The 24,002-nt window shown below is 41.6% G+C and overlaps 1 protein-coding gene across 2 annotated transcripts in view; it reads left to right on the forward strand.

The window, feature by feature from the left end:
* Positions 1–24,002, forward strand: part of LOC112226878 (solute carrier family 12 member 7) — an 84,621-nt gene extending 60,619 nt beyond the window's left edge. The window contains exons 17-25 of one of the 2 annotated variants that reach the window (XM_024391521.2): positions 5,086–5,254; positions 10,502–10,697; positions 11,028–11,197; positions 11,448–11,579; positions 11,691–11,798; positions 15,443–15,618; positions 16,017–16,031; positions 20,034–20,167; positions 23,053–24,002. In XM_024391521.2, coding sequence (XP_024247289.1) covers positions 5,086–5,254; positions 10,502–10,697; positions 11,028–11,197; positions 11,448–11,579; positions 11,691–11,798; positions 15,443–15,618; positions 16,017–16,031; positions 20,034–20,167; positions 23,053–23,144 — 1,192 coding nt within the window. In that variant the 3' untranslated portion in view covers positions 23,145–24,002. The remainder of the gene's footprint in view (positions 1–5,085; positions 5,255–10,501; positions 10,698–11,027; positions 11,198–11,447; positions 11,580–11,690; positions 11,799–15,442; positions 15,619–16,016; positions 16,032–20,033; positions 20,168–23,052) is intronic. The other variant, XM_024391522.2, reaches the window with a different exon arrangement.

Here is a 24,002-nt window from a genome sequence, read left to right on the forward strand (position 1 = left end):
GTGTTTCAGAAGAACAGAGTATGAGTTGGCCTACTGTAGGCCTATGTTATCTTGCTATGCTCCATGCCATAGGCATTGACAGAAAATGGCGCCGGAAGAAATGGCTGCAGGTTTACTAGCGCCCAAGCAATTGTGCTATTATGTGTTTTTTTTGCGTTATTTGTCATTTATTTTGTACATAATGTTTCTGCAACCGTATCTTACGGCAAAAAAAGAGCTTCTGGATATCAGGACAGCGATCACTCACCTCGGATTAGACAAAAAAAAATATTCAACAAGCAGGACGCACAGGACATTCTTCTAACACCCAACAAGGCCAACATCCCAGTTATTTGCAAGAGGAAGAGACGCAGTTACAGAGGACACAGAGCGGGATGCCTCGTGAGGATCGGCAGAAGGCGAGTGGGAAAGCTGCCGTTACCGTCAAAATTACTCACGAACGTGCAATCATTGGACAATAAATTAGACAAGGTACGATCACGAATATCCTACCAAAGGGACATTAAAAACTGTAATATCCTATGTTTCACGGAATCGTGGCTGAATGACGACATGGATATTCAGCTAGCGGGATATACACTGCACAGGCAAGATAGAACAGCACAGTCCGGTAAGACGAGGGGGGGGCAGTCTGTGCATATTTGTAAACAGGTGGTGGAGGAAATCTAAGGAAGTCTAAGGAAGATTTTGCTTGCCTGAAGTAGAGTATATTGTGATAAATTGCAGGCCACACTACTTGCCTATAGAGGTTTCTGCTATACTTTTCTTGGCTGTTTATTTACCACCACAGACAGATGCTGGCACTAAGACTGCACTCAGTCAGCTGTATAAGGAAATAACCAAACAGGCAACCACTCACCCAGAGGCGGTGCTCCTAGTGGCCAGAGACTTTAAAGCAGGGAAATTTAAATCAGTTCTACCTCATTTCTATCAACATGTTAAATGTGCAACCAGAGGGGGAAAACTTCTAGTACATCTGTACTCCACACAGAGAGAGGCGTACAAAGCTCTCCCTCACCCTCCATTTGGTAAATCCGACCACAACTCTATCCTCCTGATTCCTGCTTACAAGCAAAAATGAAAGCAGGAAGCACCAGTGACTCGGTCTATAAAAAAGTGGTCAGATGAAGCAGATGCTAAACTACAGGACTGTTTTGTTATCACAGACTGGAACATGTTCCGGGATTCTTCCAATGGCATTGAGGAGTACACCACATCAGTCACCGGCTTTATCAATAAGTGCATTGAGGACGTCGTCCCCACAGTGACTGTACGTACATACCCCAACCAGAAGCCATTGATTACAGGCAACATTCACACTGAGCTAAAGGGTAGAGCTGCCGCTTTCAAGGTGCGGGACTCTAACCCGGAAGCTTATAAGAAATCCTGCTATGCCCTGCGACGAACCATCAAACAGGCAAAGCGTCAATACAGGGCTAAGATTGAATCATACTACACCGGCTCCGACGCTCGTCTTATGTGGCAGGGCTTGCAAACTTTTACAGACTACAAAGGGAAGCACAGCTGCGAGCTGCCCAGTGACACAAGCCTACCAGATGAGCTAAATCACTTCTATGCTCGCTTCGAGGCAAGCAACACTGTGGCATGCATGAGACCATCAGCTGTTCTGGACGACTGTGTGATCACGCTCTTCGTAGCCGACGTGAGTAAGACCTTTAAACAGGTCAACATTCACAAGGCTGCTGGGCCAGACGGATTATCAGGATGTGTGCTCCAGGCATGTGCTGACCAACTGGCAGGTGTTCACTGACCTTTTCAACATGTCCCTGATTTAGTCTGTAATACCAACATGTTTCAAGTAGACCACCATATTCCCTGTGCCCAAGAACACAAAGGCAACCTGCCTAAATAACTACAGACCCGTAGCACTCATGTCCGTAGCCAAGAAGTGCTTTGAAAGGCCGGTAATGGCTCACATCAACACCATTATCCTAGAAGTCCTAGACCCACTCCAATTTGCATACTGCCCAAACAGATCCACAGATGATGCAATCTCTATTGCACTCCACACTGCCCTTTCCCACCTTGACAAAATGAACACCTATGTGAGAATGCTGTGAGAGCACACCTCCATTCTCATCGACGGGGCTGTAGTGGAGCAGGTTGAGAGCTTCAAGTTCCTTGGTGTCCACATCACCAACAAACTAGAATGGTCCAAACACACCAAGACAGTCGTGAAGAGGACACGACAAAGCCTATTCCCCCTCAGGAAACTAAAAGATTTGGCATGGGTCATCAGATCCTCAAAAGGTTCTACAGCTGCAACATCACTGCTGTATCACTGCTTGGTACGGCAATTGCTCGGCCTCCGACCTCAAGGCACTACAGAGGGTAGTGTGTACGGCCCAGTACATCACTGGGGCTAAGCTGCCTGCCATCCAGGACCTCTACACCAGGCGGTGTCAGAGGAAGGCCCTAAAAATTGTCAAAGACCCCAGCCACCCCAGTCATAGACAGTTCTCTCTACTCCCGCATGGCAAATGGTACTGGAGTGCAAAGTCTAGGACAAAATTGCTTCTCAACAGTTTTTACCCCCAAGCCATAAGACTCCTGAACAGGTAATCAAATGTCTACCTGGACTATTTGCATTGTGTTCCACCCCCAACCTCTCTTTTACACTGCTGCTACTCTCTGTTTATCATATATGCATAGTCACTTTAACTATACATTCATGTACATGTTACCTCAATTGGGCCGACCAACCAGTGCTTCCGCACATTGGCTAACCGGTCTATCTGCATTGTGTCCCACCACCTGCCAACCCCTCTTTTACGCTACTGCTACTCTCTGTTCATCATATATGCATAGTCACTTTAACCATATCTACATGTACAGTGCCTTGCGAAAGTATTCGGCCCCCTTGAACTTTGCGACCTTTTGCCACATTTCAGGCTTCAAACATAAAGATATAAAACTGTATTATTTTGTGAAGAATCAACAACAAGTGGGACACAATCATGAAGTGGAACAACATTTATTGGATATTTCAAACTTTTTTAACAAATCAAAAACTGAAAAATTGGGCGTGCAAAATTATTCAGCCCCCTTAAGTTAATACTTTGTAGCGCCACCTTTTGCTGCGATTACAGCTGTAATTCGCTTGGGGTATGTCTCTATCAGTTTTGCACATCGAGAGACTGAAATTTTTTCCCATTCCTCCTTGCAAAACAGCTCGAGCTCAGTGAGGTTGGATGGAGAGCATTTGTGAACAGCAGTTTTCAGTTCTTTCCACAGATTCTCGATTGGATTCAGATCTGGACTTTGACTTGGCCATTCTAACACCTGGATATGTTTATTTTTGAACCATTCCATTGTAGATTTTGCTTTATGTTTTGGATCATTGTCTTGTTGGAAGACAAATGTCCGTCCCAGTCTCAGGTCTTTTGCAGACTCCATCAGGTTTTCTTCCAGAATGGTCCTGTATTTGGCTCCATCCATCTTCCCATCAATTTTTACCGTCTTCCCTGTCCCTGCTGAAGAAAAGCAGGCCCAAACCATGATGCTGCCACCACCATGTTTGATAGTGGGGATGGTGTGTTCAGGGTGATGAGTTGTGTTGCTTTTACGCCAAACATAACGTTTTGCATTGTTGCCAAAAAGTTCAATTTTGGTTTCATCTGACCAGAGCACCTTCTTCCACATGTTTGGTGTGTCTCCCAGGTGGCTTGTGGCAAACTTTAAACAACACTTTTTATGGATATCTTTAAGAAATGGCTTTGTTCATGCCACTCTTCCATAAAGGCCAGATTTGTGCAATATACGACTGATTGTTGTCCTATGGACAGAGTCTCCCACCTCAGCTGTAGATCTCTGCAGTTCATCCAGAGTGATCATGGGCCTCTTGACTGCATCTCTGATCAGTCTTCTCCTTGTATGAGCTGAAAGTTTAGAGGGATGGCCAGGTCTTGGTAGATCTGCAGTGGTCTGATACTCCTTCCATTTCAATATTATCGCTTGCACAGTGCTCCTTGGGATGTTTAAAGCTTGGGAAATCTTTTTGTATCCAAATCCGGCTTTAAACTTCTTCACAACAGTATATCGGACCTGCCTGGTGTGTTCCTTGTTCTTCATGATGCTCTCTGCGCTTTTAACGGACCTCTGAGACTATCACAGTGCAGGTGCATTTATACGGAGACTTGATTACACACAGGTGGATTGTATTTATCATCATTAGTCATTTAGGTCAACATTGGATCATTCAGAGATCCTCACTGAACTTCTGGAGAGAGTTTGCTGCACTGAAAGTAAAGGGGCTGAATAATTTTGCACGACCAATTTTTCAGTTTTGATTTGTTAAAAAGGTTTGAAATATCCAATAAATGTCGTTCCACTTCATGATTGTGTCCCACTTGTTGTTGATTCTTCACAAAAAAATACAGTTTTATATCTTTATGTTTGAAGCCTGAAATGTGGCAAAAGGTCGCAAAGTTCAAGGGGGCCGAATACTTTCGCAAGGCACTGTACATGTATATAGCCTCGCTACTGTTATTTTTCAGTCTTTTTACTTTTTATTTCTTTACTTACCTATTGTTCACCTAATAACTTTTTTGCACTATTGGTTAGAGCCTGTAAGTAAGCATTTCACTGTAAGGTTGTATTCCCTGTTGTATTCGGCGCACTTGACAAATAGACTTTGATTTGATTTGTAGGCTTGTTAGTTTAGCTGAAAAGTTATGCTTAAGTCCTGTGCCATTATTTTATATGATTTTATAGTAAGAAAAATATAATTGAACTTAGCTGAATAAAATAGAAAGGATATTTTTCCCATGACAGAGCGAGTGGGCATTTGAAGTGGCTATGTTGAGCGTAAAAGGGACAATTTGAAACAGGTTATATATACTAGATTTAGAGTTATTTGGCAGCTTTAGTTGTGAAAGATACAAGAATGTCTTAGAAATCAAAACAGGGGTGCATTGTCTGTTTGAAGACTGTAGAATCTAGTGTAGATCTGATGCACAATACACACAGTTGTCTTGATGTTCTGTCTGGTGACCTAGTTTTTGGGCTTTTCCTGCCTATCTATTGACATATACTGACTGTACTTTACCTTATCTCTCCCCTCAGGCCTCAGCTACTGGTGCTACTGAAGTTGGATTCAGACCTGGGGGTGAAACACCCTCGTCTGCTGTCCTTCACCACCCAGCTGAAGGCAGGGAAAGGCCTGACCATCGTCAGCTCTGTGCTTGAGGGCACCTACATGACCCTGGGAGCTGAGGCCAAGAGCGCAGAGCAGGTGAGACTGAGACACATCACATGATCATGGCAGCAGGGAATTCGTATCCATTGTTGGGATTTGTTACTTGGGAAAGTAATATTTTACTCCTTACTTTCAAAGTAACACATTACTTTATGAAAATGACTTTGTGCAGAGTAACGCGTTATATTACTTTTGAGTTACTTTCTTTCACAAACACCCTCATGTGAATCTTGACAATGAGACATGTTGGTCATCCTTCAATTTAATAATGTAGAAGAGGATACAATACTAATGATATGACAGACACAAAATATATATATTTTTCTCTTTAAAACTAGAATAGCCGGGCCTCGACAAATTCGATTGACCAATGCTGCAGGCGTTTATTTTACCAGTCTAAGTCCATTTAATATACACCATCACAAAGAAATCTATTATTATTTCCATTTATGCAGGCCTTAAAAAACATTATGCAACAAATAAAATGTATTTCAAAATAAGAGAATAGCATATTTTTTGTTGAATTATGTTACTGTGCTTAGTAGCCTAGGCTATGCAGCGTGAAATAAAATCAACAATAGCATAGTTAATTTGTTTATGTAAAAGACAATACACTCTTTTTAAATTCCCCTTATTGCAGTCAGTCACACAGTTAGGTCCATAATTATTGACAACCTTGATAAATATGAGCAAAAAAGACTGAGTGATATTCTATGCTCAAAATTATTGGTATATTATTTTATACTAATACAATTGCTCAGAAAAATAGATTTTATTTAAAGAAATAATTAAAATAATCTCGAAAGATAACGGTCAAAATTATTGTCACCTCTGTTTTCCATTCTCTAGCACCCTCCCCTTGCGAGGATAACATCACTGATATTTTCATTCATACATACATACATACTAGGGATGCACTATATATCGGTGAACATATCGGAATCGGCCCGATATTAGCTAAAAATGCCAACATTGATATCGGCCCGATGTCTAGTTTAACGCCAGATGTGCAAAACCAATGTCAAAGCTGACGTGCATACCTATATATCAAAGGTACATGACGTAAATGACGATACGTGCAACACAGCATTCCTAAACTTGCCCACAATGTCAGCTGTGTGGATCGAGCAGTGAACAAGTCAAGCAGTCATTTGAAAGAGTAACAATATTTCAGCGAGACAACTCAAAGGCGAATTCCTTGATAATGGATTTCATTGTCCTTGATAATCAACCGTTCTCTGTCATGGGAGATTTTGGCTTTCGCGACTGGTCGAGCACCGGTTAACACTAACAAGTGCGCTATTTTTTCGATGTTGCCCTACCGGAGTTACACAGTAATAGCGTCACTGCTATTAGCTTCACGACATGCATACTATGGAACACCGTTTGGGTGTAGCACTGTCAAAGCTGTACAAAAAAGTCTGCAAACACCGGCCACAAACAATGTGTTTACAATACCGCGTTGGTAATAAAGCATAATTTGTTCGACCGCAGCTTCTGGAGTAGCTAGCTTTTACCTTGGTACCTAGCTAGCATCAATACCACCAGCCTGCAAACAATGACCTCTTGTACTTAGACCACAGCGTCCATGGGTGTGTGTTAACTATTTAACTGTACTAGAATGCTTAAAAGGCCGCTAAAATGTTTAATATCAGGTATCAGGTTTTTTGGCAAAGAAAATATCGGATATCGGCCAAAACTGTAATATCGGTGCATCACTCATACATACATGCATACATGCATGCATACATACATACATAAATACATACATACATACATACATGCTGTTCAACTCTCTAGAGACAGCAGGAGCGGTAGAGATACTCTGAATGGTCGGCTATAAAAAGCCAACTGACATTTTACTCCTGATTTATGAACATTTGAACATCTTGGCTATGTTTTGTTATAATCTCCACCCGGCACAGCCAGAAGAGGCTCCACCCCTCATAGCCTGGTTCCTCTCTAGGTTTCTTGGTAGGTTCTCGCCTTTGTAGGGAGTTTTTCCTAGCCACCGTGCTTCTACACCTGCATTGCTTGCTGTTTGGGGTTTTAGGCTGGGTTTCTGTACAACACTTTGAGATATCAGCTGATGTAAGAAAGGCTTTATAAATAAATGTGATTTGATCTGTACCAGTCAAAAGTTTGGACTCCTACTCATTCAGGGGTTTTTATTAATTTTTTACTATTTTCTACATAGAGAAGACATCAAAACTATGAAATAATACATATGGAATCATGTAGTAACCAAAAAAGTTCCGCGTGAATAGCACAGCAGTGTTGCAGTTCTTCAAACACTCAAACTACTACCATACCCCGTTCAAAGGCAATTCATTATTTGGCTTACCCATTCACCCTCTGAATGGCACACACACAATCCATGTCAAAAAAAATTCAAGACTTAAAAATCCTTCTTTAACCTCTCCTCCTTCATCTATACTGATTGAAGTGGATTTAACAGGTGACATCAATAAGGGATCATGGCTTTCACCTGGTCAGTCTATGTCATGGAAAGAGCAGGTGTTAATGTTTTATATACTCAGTGTACATGTAAACACTGCTGAAAAATAACTGGTAGCAGCAATATATAAATACTTATGGTAATATACTACTGGTATATATTAATGTGTATGTATAAACATGTAAACAGTAGTAATAGTGACCAGTAGCAGGATAAATAGATAAATACTAATGGTAAATCAATAATCAATGGACAGCAGTGTACTGCAGTAATACATCGGTGGAGACCTGTGGATGGTCTGTGTGGATAGTCTGTGGGAGAGAGAGAGCAGTAGTTGTTAGCCATTTAACAGTCTTATGGCTGGCCAGGGAATAGAAGCTGTTTAGGAGTCTGTTGGTCTGAGCCTTGATGCACCGGTACCGCCTGCTGGATGTGAGCATGGAGAACAGTCCATCTCTCGGGGGGCTGGAGTCTTTGTCAAGCACGCTTTTGGCAAGCACACTACAAGTGCTAGTATATGCATTATTATCCCTGACTCTAACAGGCTTGCTTACTCCTATGCTTTCACCTCATTGAGGTGTATTGAGTTCTCAATTCATGATCTCAAAACAGAAAGCTCTGCCACCTGCTGGCAGGTCAGAGGGATGCACTGAAACATCATAGAGGCAAGCTGTTAGAGATGAGTACTGGTGAATTATCATTGTGATCCATGTAGATTTTATATGTTTTTTACCTGCTGCAAAGCCAATTGCCCTCTGGGACAAAATGTTACAACTTTATACATAATTACATAATTATCTGTGCACCTCACTCTGTCCTCTTCCTCGTCCCAGATTACAGTCTGATGAAAGCTGCATTTCAGTCTTGTTCTGTCATGCTACCCTCCGGCCAAGTTCAATGATATGTTCTGACTAGTCTATTTCAAGTACGAAGAGGTCACAAAGCGTTTTATTGACATCGAACTCCACTGGCTCTGTAAAGATTCCTGCAGTCAGCTGTATAGATGTTTCCAATTATTAGCCATACATGTTGAAACATTATTTTGGTCACTCACTCTTGACTTAAGGTCCAAGTTTAGAAAGCATTTATAAAGACTTACATCCCATGGGTGATTTTTTTTCTTCATACTTTCTGCATGGTACAATGGCAAGAGAAAGCAAGAACCCTTTGGAATTACCTGGATTTGATCAAATGTAATCTGATCATCTAAATCACAACAATACACACATAGTGTGCTTAAACTAATAACACACATATTATTGTATTTCTCTTGTCTATATTGAATATATAATTTAAACATTACTGTGTAGGTTGGGGAAAGTATGTGAACCCCTAGGCTAATGACTTCTCCGAAAGCTAATTGGAGTCAGGAGTCAGCTAATCTGGAGTCCAATCAATGAGACAAGATTGGAGATGTTGGTTAGAGCTGCCTTGCCTTATAAAAAACACTCACAAGAAGCATTGCCTGATGTGAACCATGCCTCGGACAAAAGAGATCTCAGAAGACCTAAGATTAAGAATTGTTGACTTGCATAAAGCTGGAAAGGGTTACAAAAGTTTCTCTAAAAACCTTGTTGTTCATCAGTCCATGGTAAGACAAATTGTCTATAAATGGAGGAAAAGTTCAGCACTCTTGCTAGTCTCCCTAGGAGTGGCCGTCCTGCAAAGATGGCTGCAAGAGCACAGCGCAGAATGCTCAATGAGGTTAAGAAGAATCCTAGAGTGTCAGCTAAAGACTTAAAGAAATCTCTGGAACATGCTAGCATCTCTGTTGACGAGTCAACGATACGTAAAACACTAAACAAGAATGGTGTTCATGGGAGGACACCACGGAAGAAGCCACTGCTGTCCAAAAACAACATTGCTGTGCGTCTGAAGTTTGCAAAAGTGCACCTGGATGTTCCACAGCGCTACTGGCAAAAAATTCTGTGGACAGATGAGACTACAGTTGAGTTGTTTGGAAGGAACACACAACACTGTGTGGAGAAAAAAAGGCACAGCACACCAACATCAAAACCTCAACCCAACTGTATGGTGCAGGGAGCATCATGGTTTGGGGCTACCTCAGGGCCTGGACAGCTTGCTATCATCGATGGAAAAATGAAATCCCAAGTTTAACAGGAGAATGTTAGGCTATCTGTCCGCCAATTGAAGCTCAACAGAAGTTGGGTGATGCAACAGGTCAACGACCCAAAACACAGAAGTAAATCAACAACAGAATGGCTTCAACAGAAAAAAATATGACTACTGGAGAGTCCTGACCTCAACCCGATTGAGATGCTGTGGCATGACCTCATAGAGCAGTTCACACCAGACATCCCGAGAATATTGCTGAACTGAAACAGTTTTGTAAAGAGAAATGGTCCAAAATGCCTCCTGCCCTTTGTGCAGGTCTGATCCGCAACAACAAAACATTTGGTTGAGGTTATTGCTGCCAAAGGAGGGTCAACCAGTTATTAAATCCAAGGGTTCACATACTTTTTTCACCCTGCACTGTGAATGTTTACACAGTGTGTTCAATAAAGACATGAAAACGTATAATTGTTTGTGTGTTGTTAGTTTAAGCAGACTGTGTCTGTTGTTGTGATCTAGATGAAGATCAGATCATTTTATGACCAATTTATGCAGAAATCCAGGTATTTCCAAAGGGTTCACTTACTTTTTCTTGCCACTGTATTCTTGCATCAAATGTTTCATCCACTATTGGTATTTTGCAAGTGTATTTATGGAAACTGTATTTATTTTCACTTTCCCATCGATTCATCCTCCTCTTCACTCTTTCATTATATTTTCTCCTGATGTTTTTTTGTCTTTTCTTGGTGCAGAACGTTAAGTCGGCCATGCACCTGGAGCGTACCAAAGGTTTCTGCCACGTGGTGGTGTCCTCTAACCTGCGGGATGGTTTCTCCCACCTGATCCAGTCGGCAGGGCTGGGGGGCATGAAACACAACGCCGTTCTCATGGCCTGGCCTGGGGGCTGGAAACAGGCTGAGGACTCCTACCCCTGGAAGAACTTCATTGGTACACACACCATACTCTAGTATCCTCCACACTACACACCATCGTTTGCTATACTAGTCTACAGTAGATTTAAGTAGCATCAAGTATGTCATAATAAGTAGCCTCTTGTGACGACATCCACATACATTTGATAAATTAAGCTAGCGTAGCTATCTATTGAGATTTGGTTTTAGGTTCTGAGAACATTTTTGTATGTTTATGGGCCGGGTTATGAGTTTTTCCTGACCAAATGACCTGACCAGAGTCAGTCAAAACTGGGGCCTAATTATGTGGGTTTCTTGCACTGATAACAATACAAGCAGTACAGTAAATATCCTCCTTATCCCACAGAGACAGTGAGAGAGACTACGTCAGCCCATCAGGCCCTGTTGGTTGCAAAGAACATTGACAAGTTCCCCTGCAACCAGGACCGTCTGGGGGAGGGCACCATAGACGTGTGGTGGATTGTTCATGATGGAGGTCTTCTCATGCTGCTGCCTTTCTTACTGCGCCAACACAAGGTATTGTGGCATTGGCACCATATGCCTTTGGGTACTGTATACTGTTGCTTTGTAAAAAAAAGAAGAAGAAAAAGTATGTACACACTACATTCTAATAATGGCCAGAAATGTGTTTTGTTAATTGCAAGGGGCCATTAAACAATTTCCACAACTGATATTGGACTGAAGCACTATATCATTTAGAACAGTTTCATAGACGCTCATAGTTTCTTTCCTTTTTTTCTATCTCTCTGTCCCTTGTCCGTCCCAGGTGTGGAGGAAGTGTAAGATGCGTATCTTCACAGTGGCTCAGATGAATGACAACAGTATTCAGATGAAGAAGGACCTGCAGATGTTCCTGTATCACCTCCGTCTCAACGCTGTAGTGGAGGTGGTGGAGATGGTAAGCAGCTGCACTCACACTTAATCATACCTGCTATAGTATTAATAAGAAACCATTTGTCAAGGGTTTTGCCCCCTTTTTTTGCCAGTTTCTTTGTATTTCTGTCCTCAGCACGATAGTGACATTGCAGCCTTCACCTATGAGAAGACCCTGGTGATGGAGCAGCGCTCTCAGATGCTGAAACAGATGCAGCTGTCCAGAACCGAGCGGGAGAGAGAGGTAATGTGATGCTCAACTCTTGTCAGGTTCTGTTTAACCTACAGGAGGTTGGTGGTACCTTATTTGGGGAGGACAAGTTCATAGTAATGGCTGGAATGGAATCAATGGAATGGTATCATACTCATCGTGTTTCCACGTGTTTGATACCATTCCATTTACTCCATTCCATCCATTATTATGAGCCGTCCTCCCCTTAGCAGCCTCCTGTGGTGTAACCAGGTGATTCAATAGTGGACAACAAAAAGGAAACGCCGCACACTGCTGCTCACGATCCCAGGTGATTCTATATGGAACAGTTCGACCCTTCATCAGGCATCCATATCCAGGTGGGGGCGGAAGGTTCATGAAACAGGAGGTAAAATTATATAACATAGGTTCACAATATTAACATTCAATGTATCAAAATATATGATCATACACAAGGAAGGTGATCAGTATTTTCATATATATATATATATATATATATATATATATATATATATATATATATATATATATATATATATATATATATATATATATATATATATATATATATATATATATATAAGATTGTATATTTTGTGAAGAATCAACAACAAGTGGGACACAATCATGAAGTGGAACGACATTTATTGGATATTTCAAACTTTTTTAACAAATCAAAAACTGAAAAATTGGGCGTGCAAAATTATTCAGCCCCTTTACTTTCAGTGCAGCAAACTCTCTCCAGAAGTTCAGTGAGCATCTCTGAATGATCCAATGTTGACCTAAATGACTAATGATGATAAATACAATCCACCTGTGTGTAATCAAGTCTCCGTATAAATGCACCTGCACTGTGATAGTCTCAGAGGTCCGTTAAAAGCGCAGAGAGCATCATGAAGAACAAGGAACACACCAGGCAGGTCCGATATACTGTTGTGAAGAAGTTTAAAGCCGGATTTGGATACAAAAAGATTTCCCAAGCTTTAAACATCCCAAGGAGCACTGTGCAAGCGATAATATTGAAATGGAAGGAGTATCAGACCACTGCAGATCTACCAAGACCTGGCCATCCCTCTAAACTTTCAGCTCATACAAGGAGAAGACTGATCAGAGATGCAGTCAAGAGGCCCATGATCACTCTGGATGAACTGCAGAGATCTACAGCTGAGGTGGGAGACTCTGTCCATAGGACAACAATCAGTCGTATATTGCACAAATCTGGCCTTTATGGAAGAGTGGCAAGAACAAAGCCATTTCTTAAAGATATCCATAAAAAGTGTTTAAAGTTTGCCACAAGCCACATGGGAGACACACCAAACATGTGGAAGAAGGTGCTCTGGTCAGATGAAACCAAAATTGAACTTTTTGGCAACAATGCAAAACGTTATGTTTGGCGTAAAAGCAACACAGCTCATCACCCTGAACACACCATCCCCACTGTCAAACATGGTGGTGGCAGCATCATGGTTTGGGCCTGCTTTTCTTCAGCAGGGACAGGGAAGATGGTTAAAATCGATGGGAAGATGGATGGAGCCAAATACAGGACCTGGAAGAAAACCTGATGGAGTCTGCAAAAGACCTGAGACTGGGACGGAGATTTGTCTTCCAACAAGACAATGATCCAAAACATAAAGCAAAATCTACAATGGAATGGTTCAAAAATAAACATATCCAGGTGTTAGAATGGCCAAGTCAAAGTCCAGACCTGAATCCAATCGAAAATCTGTGGAAAGAACTGAAAACTGCTGTTCACAAATGCTCTCCATCCAACCTCACTGAGCTGTTTTGCAAGGAGGAATGGGAAAAAATTTCAGTCTCTCGATGTGCAAAACTGATAGACATACCCCAAGCGACTTACAGCTGTAATCGCAGCAAAAGGTGGCGCTACAAAGTATTAACTTAAGGGGGCTGAATAATTTTGCAAGCCCAATTTTTCAGTTTTTGATTTGTTAAAAAAGTTTGAAATATCCAATAAATGTCGTTCCACTTCATGATTGTGTCCCACTTGTTGATTCTTCACAAAAAAATACAGTTTTATATCTTTATGTTTGAAGCCTGAAATGTGGCAAATGGTCGCAAAGTTCAAGGGGGCCGAATACTTTCGCAAGGCACTGTATATATATATATATAGGCACTGTATGTATATATATATATATATATTCAGTTAGGATAAGACACAATATGTACATTTTGAAACTGAAGGGTTTAAGTCAAAACATTGTTGTAAATAAAATCACCTGGGAGCATCAGCAGCAGTATACTGTGTTTTCCTTTCTGTTTTCCTACATCTCCAGCACCTGCAGAAAGTACCTGGATGTGCGTGTTTTCTTCAGCTTTTGTACAATAGTGGATAAAACATCATTATATTGACAAGTGAACACTTGGTCACTGCTTTGAATGTTGACTGTAGGCCTATGCACAGTGTTTAAATCAAGGACGGGGACAAAGGTTGCACTTCACACGCGGGATAGATTATATTTTTGTTCATTCCTGTTACAGTAGTTATTCCCTGTTGTTTGGCTCGTAATATGGACTGACTGTTGTGACATTTTGGCCTGTCCTGATTTCCTGCTGATCTGTTGGATGTTCTGGGCTCGCATCGGGTTGGGCTTCAGATTCAGAGCATCACAGACGAGTCACGTAACTCCATCGAGAAGAAGTCCTCCGTGGTGGAGACACTACAGGCCTCAAACACACTACAGGTCCCAAGCCTGTCCATATCCATGGACATACGGGAAGATGAGGAGGTAGCCCAGCAGCCATGTGATGTGTCTGCCTCAGAACCATCCCATAAACATCCCATAAGCAATCTCCCTTCCCTCTCCACCCTTTAGCCCATCCTCATGCCTGTATCTGACATGGACAGAGCCACAGCTATTAAGTCTTTTTCTAAAAAAGCTGTGATTTGTCAATTCTTGAGGAAATCTTAAGGAATGACTAAGGTGTTCCAGTAAAAGCGTACCCCAATACTGTATGCGTTTCTGGAAGCAGCGCCCCGAAGCGTTACTCAATGAATATGGCTGTGGCAAAAGAATGAAAGAGAACTGAATTATAGGATTTCTATGGCTGTGGTCCTCTTGTGTCCTTGTCACCTTACTCCTGCATCCACTTACGTGAGAGTTATCGGCTCAGTAACTTTGTAGCAAGTATTACACTTAGATCTTTTTACATCAATCTTCTTAGAACCAAAAACTTAGAACGTTCTTGGTACGCTGGCAAAACCGCCAACCCCAAACCTCCAACTTCAACTTGGATTAGAAATGTAATCCCATTTTTCCTACTTGTTTCCATCATTTCCATTTTTCAACTTCACTTTGATTTATTTGTAGTATGTTTTATTATTATTGTTTGCTATAGTACACTTTATTTTGTTTCTATGTCATGCATTGTTTTTATGGAGCTTTGTTATTTTAACGTTGAAGCATTGAAATGTACAGTAATATTTCATGCCTTTTCCATGGAGGAGACAGATGAACGAATGCAACCATGAGAATGTCATCCATAATCCATTTTGGATCTATTGCTTGGATTAACATTATCATTCTTGCCGATAATGCAAAACATAAGGATATTCTCCATTCTACAGTTGTGCCAGCCTCCTGATCCTATCTGACAGGAGGCACCGCTTTGTTTAGTATCCTGCCTGGGTCTGTAGTGACACCAGTGTTATCCCCCAGGCTCAGCTGATCACTAAACTGGGCACTAAGTCCCATGCCAACCTCAGTGACACAGCTACCACCACTCCCGACCACCATGTCCACATGACCTGGACCAAAGACAAGCTGATTGCTGAGAGGAACCGTAAACGCGGCGAGCCGAACGTGGGCGTGAAGGACCTCTTCAATATGAAACCGTAAGTATCTCCACTAGAGGATCACACGGCAGTACACTGTCAGACATACCCCTTTCACACTACTGAACTGAGTCTTGCTGTTCTGTACTGGCCTGGTTATGGTAGTGTGAAAATGGTATTAGCACTGCCAACAGAAACTACTCAATCCATAGATGCACCTGTCTAGTGCACATATAGAATAATGGTTACAATAGCTACAGTACTGTTACATACTTGAAATATCTAGACTGAGTATGATGTACCTTTACTTGAACTATACTCGGTTCTCAGGATGTTCAGACTAGTCTGTACTCCATCATTGATGCCCTGTTCTCCCTATTTGTGTCTGAAATGTGTGATTAACCATGGTGAGATGTATATATTATAAAGATACCTATGTTTTGTTTCCTCTCTTCTAGAGAGTGGGAGAGTCTGTAAGTCAAGTTTCCCTTAGTCTTAAGTATGTGTGTGATCCTTTTTCCCCCCTCATGTCGTGACCTTATAGTTTTTCTTAGAGCGACGAGGGGTGTGTGGTGTCTTTCTTCACTTCTCTCCTCCTCCTCTTCTAACAGCATGTATAGTTCTATCTCAGTTGATTTACGTGGGAAAGATAACATTCACTCAGCATGTGTGACCTTGCCTAGACTATTTTATATATGCTTATAATGGTAAGCATATATACAGTACCAGTCAAAAGTTTGGACACCTACTCATTCCAAGGTTTCTTTATTTTTACTACATTCTACATTGTAGAATAATAGTGAAGACATCAAAACTATGAAATAACACATATGGAATCATGTAGTAACCAAACAAATCTAAATATATTTTTTACTTGAGATTCTTCAAAGTAGCCACCCCTTGCCTTGATGACAGCTTGGCATTCTGTCAACCAGATTCATGAGGAATGCTTTTCTAGCCGTCTTGAAGGAGTTCCCACATATGCAGAGCGCTTGTTGGCTGCTTTTCCTTCACTCTGCTGTCCAACTCATCCCAAATCATCTCAATTGGGATCAGGTCGGGTGATTGTGGAGGCCAGGTCATCTGATGCAGAACTCCATCCCTCTCCTTTTTGGTCAAATAGCCCTTACACAGCCTGGAGGTGTGTTTTGGGTCATTCTCCTGTTGAAAAACAAATGATAGTCCCACTGAGCGCAAACCAGATGGGATTGCGTATCGCTGCAGAATGCTGTGGTAGCCATGCTGGTTTAGTGTGCCTTGAATTCTAAATGAATCACTGACTGTGTCACCAGCAAAGCACCCCCCCACATCATCACACCTCCCCCTCCATGCTTCATGGTGGGAACCACATATGCAGAGATTATCCATTCACCTACTCAGCGTCTCACAAAGACACGGCAGTTGGAACCAAAAATATCACATTCTGACTCATCAAACCAAAGGACAGATTTCCACCAGTCTAATGTCCATTGCTCGTGTTTCTCTGCCCAAACAAGTCTCTTCTTTTTATTGGTGTCCTTTAGTAGTGGTTTCTTTGCAGCAATTTGACCATGAAGGCCTGATTTATGCAGTCTCCCCTAAACAGTTGATGTGGAGATGTGTCTGTTACTTGAACTCTGTGAAGCATTTATTTGGGCTGCAATCTGAGGTGCATGTAACTCTAATGAACTTATCCCCTGCAGAGGTAACTCTGGGTCTCCCTTTCCTGTGGCGGTCCTTATGAGAGCCAGTTTCATAATAGTGTTTGATGGTTTTTGCAACTGCGCTTGAAGAAACTTTAAAAGTTATTGACATTTTCTGGATTGACTGACATCCATGTCCTAATGTAATGATTCTCTTTGCTTATTTGAGCTGTTCTTGCCATAATATGGACTTGGTCTTTTACAAAAATAGGGCTATCCTCTGTATACCCACACCTACCATGTCACAACACAACTGATTGGCTCAAACACATTAAGAAGGAAAGAAATTCCACAAATGAACTTTTAACAAGGCACACCTGATAATTGAAATGCATTCCAGGTGACTACCTCATGAAGCTGGTTGAGAGAATGCCAAGAGTGTGAAAAGCTGTCATCAAGACAAAGGGGTGGCTACTTTTTTTGGATTTGTTTAACACTTTTTTTGTTTACCCCAGTACATGATTCTGTATTATTTCATAGTTTTGATATCTTCACTATTATTATACAATGTAGAAAATAGTACAAATAAAGTAAAACCCTTGAATGAGTAGGTGTGTCAACTTTTGACTGGTACTAAAAATACAGTTGAAGTCAGAAGTTTACATACACTTAGGTTAGAGTCATTAAAACTCATTTTTCAACCACTCCACAAATTTCTTGTTAACTAACTAGTTTTGGCAAGTCGGTTAGGACATCTCCTTGGTGCATGGCACAAGTCATTTTTCCAACAATTGTTTACAGACAGATAATAATACATATATAATTCACTGTATCACAATTCCAGTGGGTCAGAAGTTTACATACACTAAGTTGACTGTGCCTTTAAACAGCTTGGAATGTAATGGCTTTAGAAGCTTCTGATAGGCTAATTGACATCCTTTGAGTCAATTGGAGGTGTACATGCGGATGTATTTCAAGGCCTACCTTCAAACTCAGTGCCTCTGCATGAAAATCAAAAGAAATCAGCCAAGACCTCAGAAAATAAATTGTAGACCTCCACAAGTCTGGTTCATCCTTGGGAGCAGTTTCCAAACGCCTGAAGCTACCACGTTCATCTGTACAAACAATAATTTGCAAGTATAAACACCATGGGAACACGCATGCGTCATACCGCTCAGGAAGGAGACGCGTTCTGTCTCCTAGAGATGAACATACTTTGGTGCGAAAAGTGCAAATCAATTCCAGAACAACAGCAATGGACCTAGTGAAGATGCTAGAGGAAACCGGTACAAAAGTATCTATATCCACAGTAAAACGAGACCTATATCGTCATAAGGCCACTCTGCATGGAAGAAGCCACTGCTCCAAAACCACCATAAATCCAGATTACGGTTTGCAACTGCACATGCGGACAAAGATTGTACTTTGTCCTCAGATCTGATGAAACAAAAATAAAACTGTTTGGCCATAATGACCATTGTTATGTTTGGAGGGAAAAGGGGGAGGCTTGCAAGCCGAAGAACACCATCCCAACCGTGAAGCACGGGGTTGGCAGCATCATGTTGTGGGGGTGCTTTGCTCCATGAGGGACTGGTGCACTTCACAAAATAGATGTGCGTGTGCAAAAGCGTGTGCGAGCAAGGAGGCCTACAAACCTGACTCAGTTACACCAGCTCTGTCAGGAGGAATAAACCAAAATTCCCCCAACTTATTGTGGGAATCTTGTGGAAGGCTACCCGAAATGTTGACCCAAGTTACCCAAGTTACACTCAATTAGTATTTAAATTGTTTATGCAAACTTCTGACCCACTGGGAATGTGATGAAAGAAATAAAAGCTGATATAAATTATTCTCTCTACTATTATTCTGACATTTCATATTCTTAAAATAATGTGGTGATCCTAGCTGGGAATTTTTCTAGGATTCAATGTCAGGAATTGGGAAAAACTGAGTTTAAATGGATTTGGCTAAGGTGTATGTAAACTTCCGAATTCAACTGTATCTAACAAATATGCCTTGAAGCTTAGGTAAGTGTGGCGTGATATTATTCGTGTCAAATCAACAATTACTTCTGCCTGCACTATTCCTTAACTAGATTTAGTTAAGCCTACTGTTACATGCAGTATCAACATGACATTACTCCTGAACCATGTTTTATCAGTATAATCTATAGTATGGCTATGGAGGCATTTGTTATACATTACTTAGGGTAGCTAATTGGCTTACTGTACATTTTTGCCATGATACCGTCACGTATCATGAATGCTTATAGTAGAATACAATGCATCCCTATTCCTTATATAGTGAAAATGTATTTATTTATCCGTTATTTTACCAGGTAAGTTGACTGAGAACACGTTCTCATTTGCAGCAACAACCTGGGGAATAGTTACAGGGGAGAGGGGGGGGATGATTATTAGGTAACCATGATGGTCAGATTGGGAATTTAGCCAGGACACCGGGGTTAACACCCCTACTCTTACAATAAGTGCCATGGGATCTTTAATGACCTCAAGAGTCAGGACACCCATTTAACGTCCCATCCGAAAGACAGCACCCTACACAGGGCAGTGTCCCCAATCACTGCCCTGGGGCATTGGGATATTTTTTTAAGACCAGAGGAAAGAGTGCCTCCTACTGGCCCTCCAACACCACTTCTAGCAGCACCTGGTCTCCCATCCAGGAACTGACCAGGACCAACCCTGCTTAGCTTCAGAAGCAAGCCAGCAGTGGTATGCAGGGTGGTATGCTGCTGGCAATTTAAAAAAAGGGTGCCTTTTGGGGCTCAATCCAAGTAGAAGACATGTAAGTTGTTATTCTTGAGTTTAACCTGTAATTTTTCCTATTTTGTAGGAACCAGTCTAACGTGAGGAGGATGCACACCGCGGTCAAGTTGAATGAGGTTGTGGTCAACAAATCCCAGGGAGCTCAGCTGGTGCTGCTGAACATGCCTGGACCGCCCAAAAACAAGGGTGGTGATGAGAATTGTATCCTTTTTTTTAAACCACTAGTATACTCTGAACTGGATAACGGAGTGTCCACTCTCTGAGTCAGTATCATCTTACAGTAATAAATAGACTGACAGGGACTGAAGCTATAATGATGTATAGAGCTGTGAAAACATATTTTCTACCTTTATGATTTTCTCTATTTTTGCACATTTTTCACGCTGAATGTTAACAGATCTTCAACCAAAACATAATATTAGATACAGGGAACCTGACTGAACAAATAACACAAAAATTGGATACCTATTTATTTAACAAAATTAAGCAACACTCGGTTCCCCTGTGTGAAAAAGTATTTACCCCCTTACACTCATTAACTGGTTGTACCACTTTCAGCTGCAATCAAACACTTCCTGTAGATGTTGATCAGTCTCTCAAATTTCTGTGGAGGAATTTTGGTCCACGCAGAACTGCTTTAACTCAGCGACAATTGTGGCCTTTCATTTTTGTTACCTTTATTTAACTAGGCAAGTCAGTTAAGAACTAATTCTTATTTTCAATGATGGTGTTAGGAACAGTAGGTTAACTGCCTTGTTCAGGGGCAGAACGACAGATTTTTACCTTGTCAGCTCGGGGATTCGATCTTGAACCTTTCGGTTACTAGTCCAACGCTCTAACCACTCGGCTACCTGCCGCTTTTCAAGCATGAACTGCTTGTTTCCGGTCCTGCTACAACATCTAAATTGGATTTTGGTCTGGACTTTGACTAGGCCATTCCACAATGTTATATTTGTTGCTTTTAAGTCAATCTGATGTAGAATTTGTGTGTTTTGGTTCATTGTCTTATTGCATAACTCAGCTGGGCTTCAGCTCAGACAGATGGACTGACATTCTCCTGTAGAATTCTCTGATATAAAGCAGAATTCATGGTTCCTTCAATGATGGCAAGTTGTCCAGGTCCCGAGTCAGCAAAACATTCCCAAATCATCACACTACCACCACCACCATGCTTGAGCGTTGGTATGAGGAGCTTATTGTGGAATGCAGGGTTTTCGCCAGACATAAATAAGGCATACTTTTATGACTGCTGACTACCAACTAACAATCACAGATCATATACAGTGCCTTGCGAAAGTATTCGGCCCCCTTGAACTTTGCGACCTTTTGCCACATTTCAGGCTTCAAACATAAAGATATAAAACTGTATTTTTTTGTGAAGAATCAACAACAAGTGGGACACAATCATGAAGTGGAACGACATTTATTGGATATTTCAAACTTTTTTAACAAATCAAAAACTGAAAAATTGGGCGTGCAAAATTATTGAAAGTAAAGGGGCTGAATAATTTTACACGCCCAATTTTTCAGTTTTTGATTTGTTAAAAAAGTTTGAAATATCCAATAAATGTCGTTCCACTTCATGATTGTGTCCCACTTGTTGTTGATTCTTCACAAAAAAATACAGTTTTATATCTTTATGTTTGAAGCCTGAAATGTGGCAAAAGGTCGCAAAGTTCAAGGGGGCCGAATACTTTCGCAAGGCACTGTATTTTCAAGTAGAGAGACCTGGCGAAGCAACTGCTCGCTATCCCTCTCGAGCTCACATTCTTTTCTATTCTCTCTATGTCCCACACTAACCTACCACAGCATGTGTAAAAGAAACACACACACCGGACAAGTAGAAACGCAATGGATTATGATCATTGTAGTTAATTACCACGTTTTCTGTGCTAAACTACACTTCATGACAAAAAGTATGTGGACACCTGCTATAACAGCCTCCACTCTTCTGGGAAGACTTTCCTCTAGATGTTGGAACATTGCTGTCGGTACTTGCTTCCATTCAGCCACGAGCATTAGTGAGGTTGGGCACTGATGTTAGGCGATTAGGCCTGGCTCGCTGTCGGCATTCCTATTCATCCCAAAGGTGTTTAATGAGGTTGAGGTCAGGGCTCTGTGCAGGCCAGCCAAGTTCTTCCACACTGATCTCGTCAAACCATTTCTGTATGGACCTAGATTTGTGCACAGGGGCATATTCATGCTGAAACAAAGTTGGAAGCACAGAATCATCTAGAATGTCATTGTGTGCTGTATTGTTAAGATTTCCATTTCATGAAGCTCCTGGCGAACAGTTCTTGTGCTGACATTGCTTCCAGAGGCAGTTTGGAACTTGGTAGTGAGTGTTGCAACCGAGGACAGGTGATTTTTATGCGCATACAGCACTCGGCGGTCCCGTTCTGTGAGCTTGTGTGGCCTACCACTTTGCGGCTGAGCTGTTGTTGTTCCTACACATTTCCACTTCATAGAAACAGCACTTACAGTAGACCGTGGCAGCTCTAGCAGGGCAGAAATTTGACATACTGACTTGTTGGAAAGGTGGCATCTTATGACAGTGTCACTTCGAAAGTCACTGAGCTCTTCAGTAAGGCCATTCTATGACCAATGTTTGTCTATGGAGATTGCATGGCTGTGTGCTCGATTTTATACACCTGTCAGCAAAGGGGTGTCCACATACTTTTGTATAGTGTATATAGTTTTTTTTTTTACTCAATTTCTAGGAATCTCTCAGCACCAATGTTGCGTAACTTTTCAAATTAAATCAATTAAATAAGTATACAAATGTTATTAGTTAGCTCAGGTTCCCTTTATTTAATATATGGTTTTGGTTGAAGATCTGATAACATTTAGTGTAAAGAATATGCAAATAAGAGAATCCAAAATACATTTTCACGGACGGCATTGTACATAGGCATGAACTGTTGATGAGGAACTGCTTTGAGGTGTCTGCATCTAAATTAAAATTCCAGACTTTTAGGTTATTGCCCCCATTACTTTTACTTTTGATATTTCAAATCACTGTACCATTAGTACTCTTCCACGTCAGTGTCTATGCGGTTGTTTCTCCTTGACCCCATGGCCTGTAGACATGGAGTTTCTGGAGGTTCTTATGGATGGACTGGACCGTGTGCTGCTGGTACGTGGCGGAGGCAGGGAGGTGATAACAATCTATTCCTAGCGCCAACAGACACGGGCGGGTATGGTGCAGCCTCAGAGAATCCGGCGAGGTCATCCGGACAAATGGCTGGGCCTCAGCCTCCACCACAGTGCCAGGAGAGGAGTGGGTCGCCCCTATACTGTAGTATGGGAGGACAGGAGGGGGCTGCCTCCACACGCGGAGCAGACTAAGCACACACTGCTGCTGACTGGAGGACAACAGAGGGCACTCTGGATAATCTTTCCATTTCTTATTGTCAGTCGTTAGGAATAGGAATTCTTTCAGTTGAACAAAGTGCATAAGTAATGATATTAGGATGGATAGAGATGACCTCGGATTACATGGCTCAGGACTCTAATGTAGTATGGTCTAGCCTAGCTAACATAGGATGTAGCTTGTAAGTCCAGATAGTAGACGGGATTTAAACACCCAAGTTAGGCAGCCTACTGTGGTTGTGCTCTGGAGTGAGCCACTTGCCCTGTAGTGCACTACTTTTGACAAGAGCTCTTATGGGCCCTGGTCAAATGTAATGCACTATATCGGGAATAGGGTGCCATTTGGCAGAACTGGCCTTAGGCATAAGCGGTCGCGTTGGGCCCCGCAGCCTCTTGTGAACAAAAAAGGAACTTAGTCGGGGTCTCAACTTTCTGTTATACACAAGGTGAAATTTGGTTGTGCGTCATTATTTCAGTCATAGACCGTCAATCGGTAAACAATGTCAGCCAAAAAAAATGTTGATTGATAGTTATTTTTGTCAATATATATTTTATTTTAGGTGGTAGATCAGCTTTAATATCGCAAATAGATTGTGGCTTCCAAACCTCCATATATTTTTATATATATTACACAGTACCAGTCAAAAGTTTGGACACGCCTACT

Source organism: Oncorhynchus tshawytscha, linkage group LG28 (assembly GCF_018296145.1).
Source record: "Oncorhynchus tshawytscha isolate Ot180627B linkage group LG28, Otsh_v2.0, whole genome shotgun sequence".
NCBI lineage: Eukaryota > Metazoa > Chordata > Actinopteri > Salmoniformes > Salmonidae > Oncorhynchus > Oncorhynchus tshawytscha.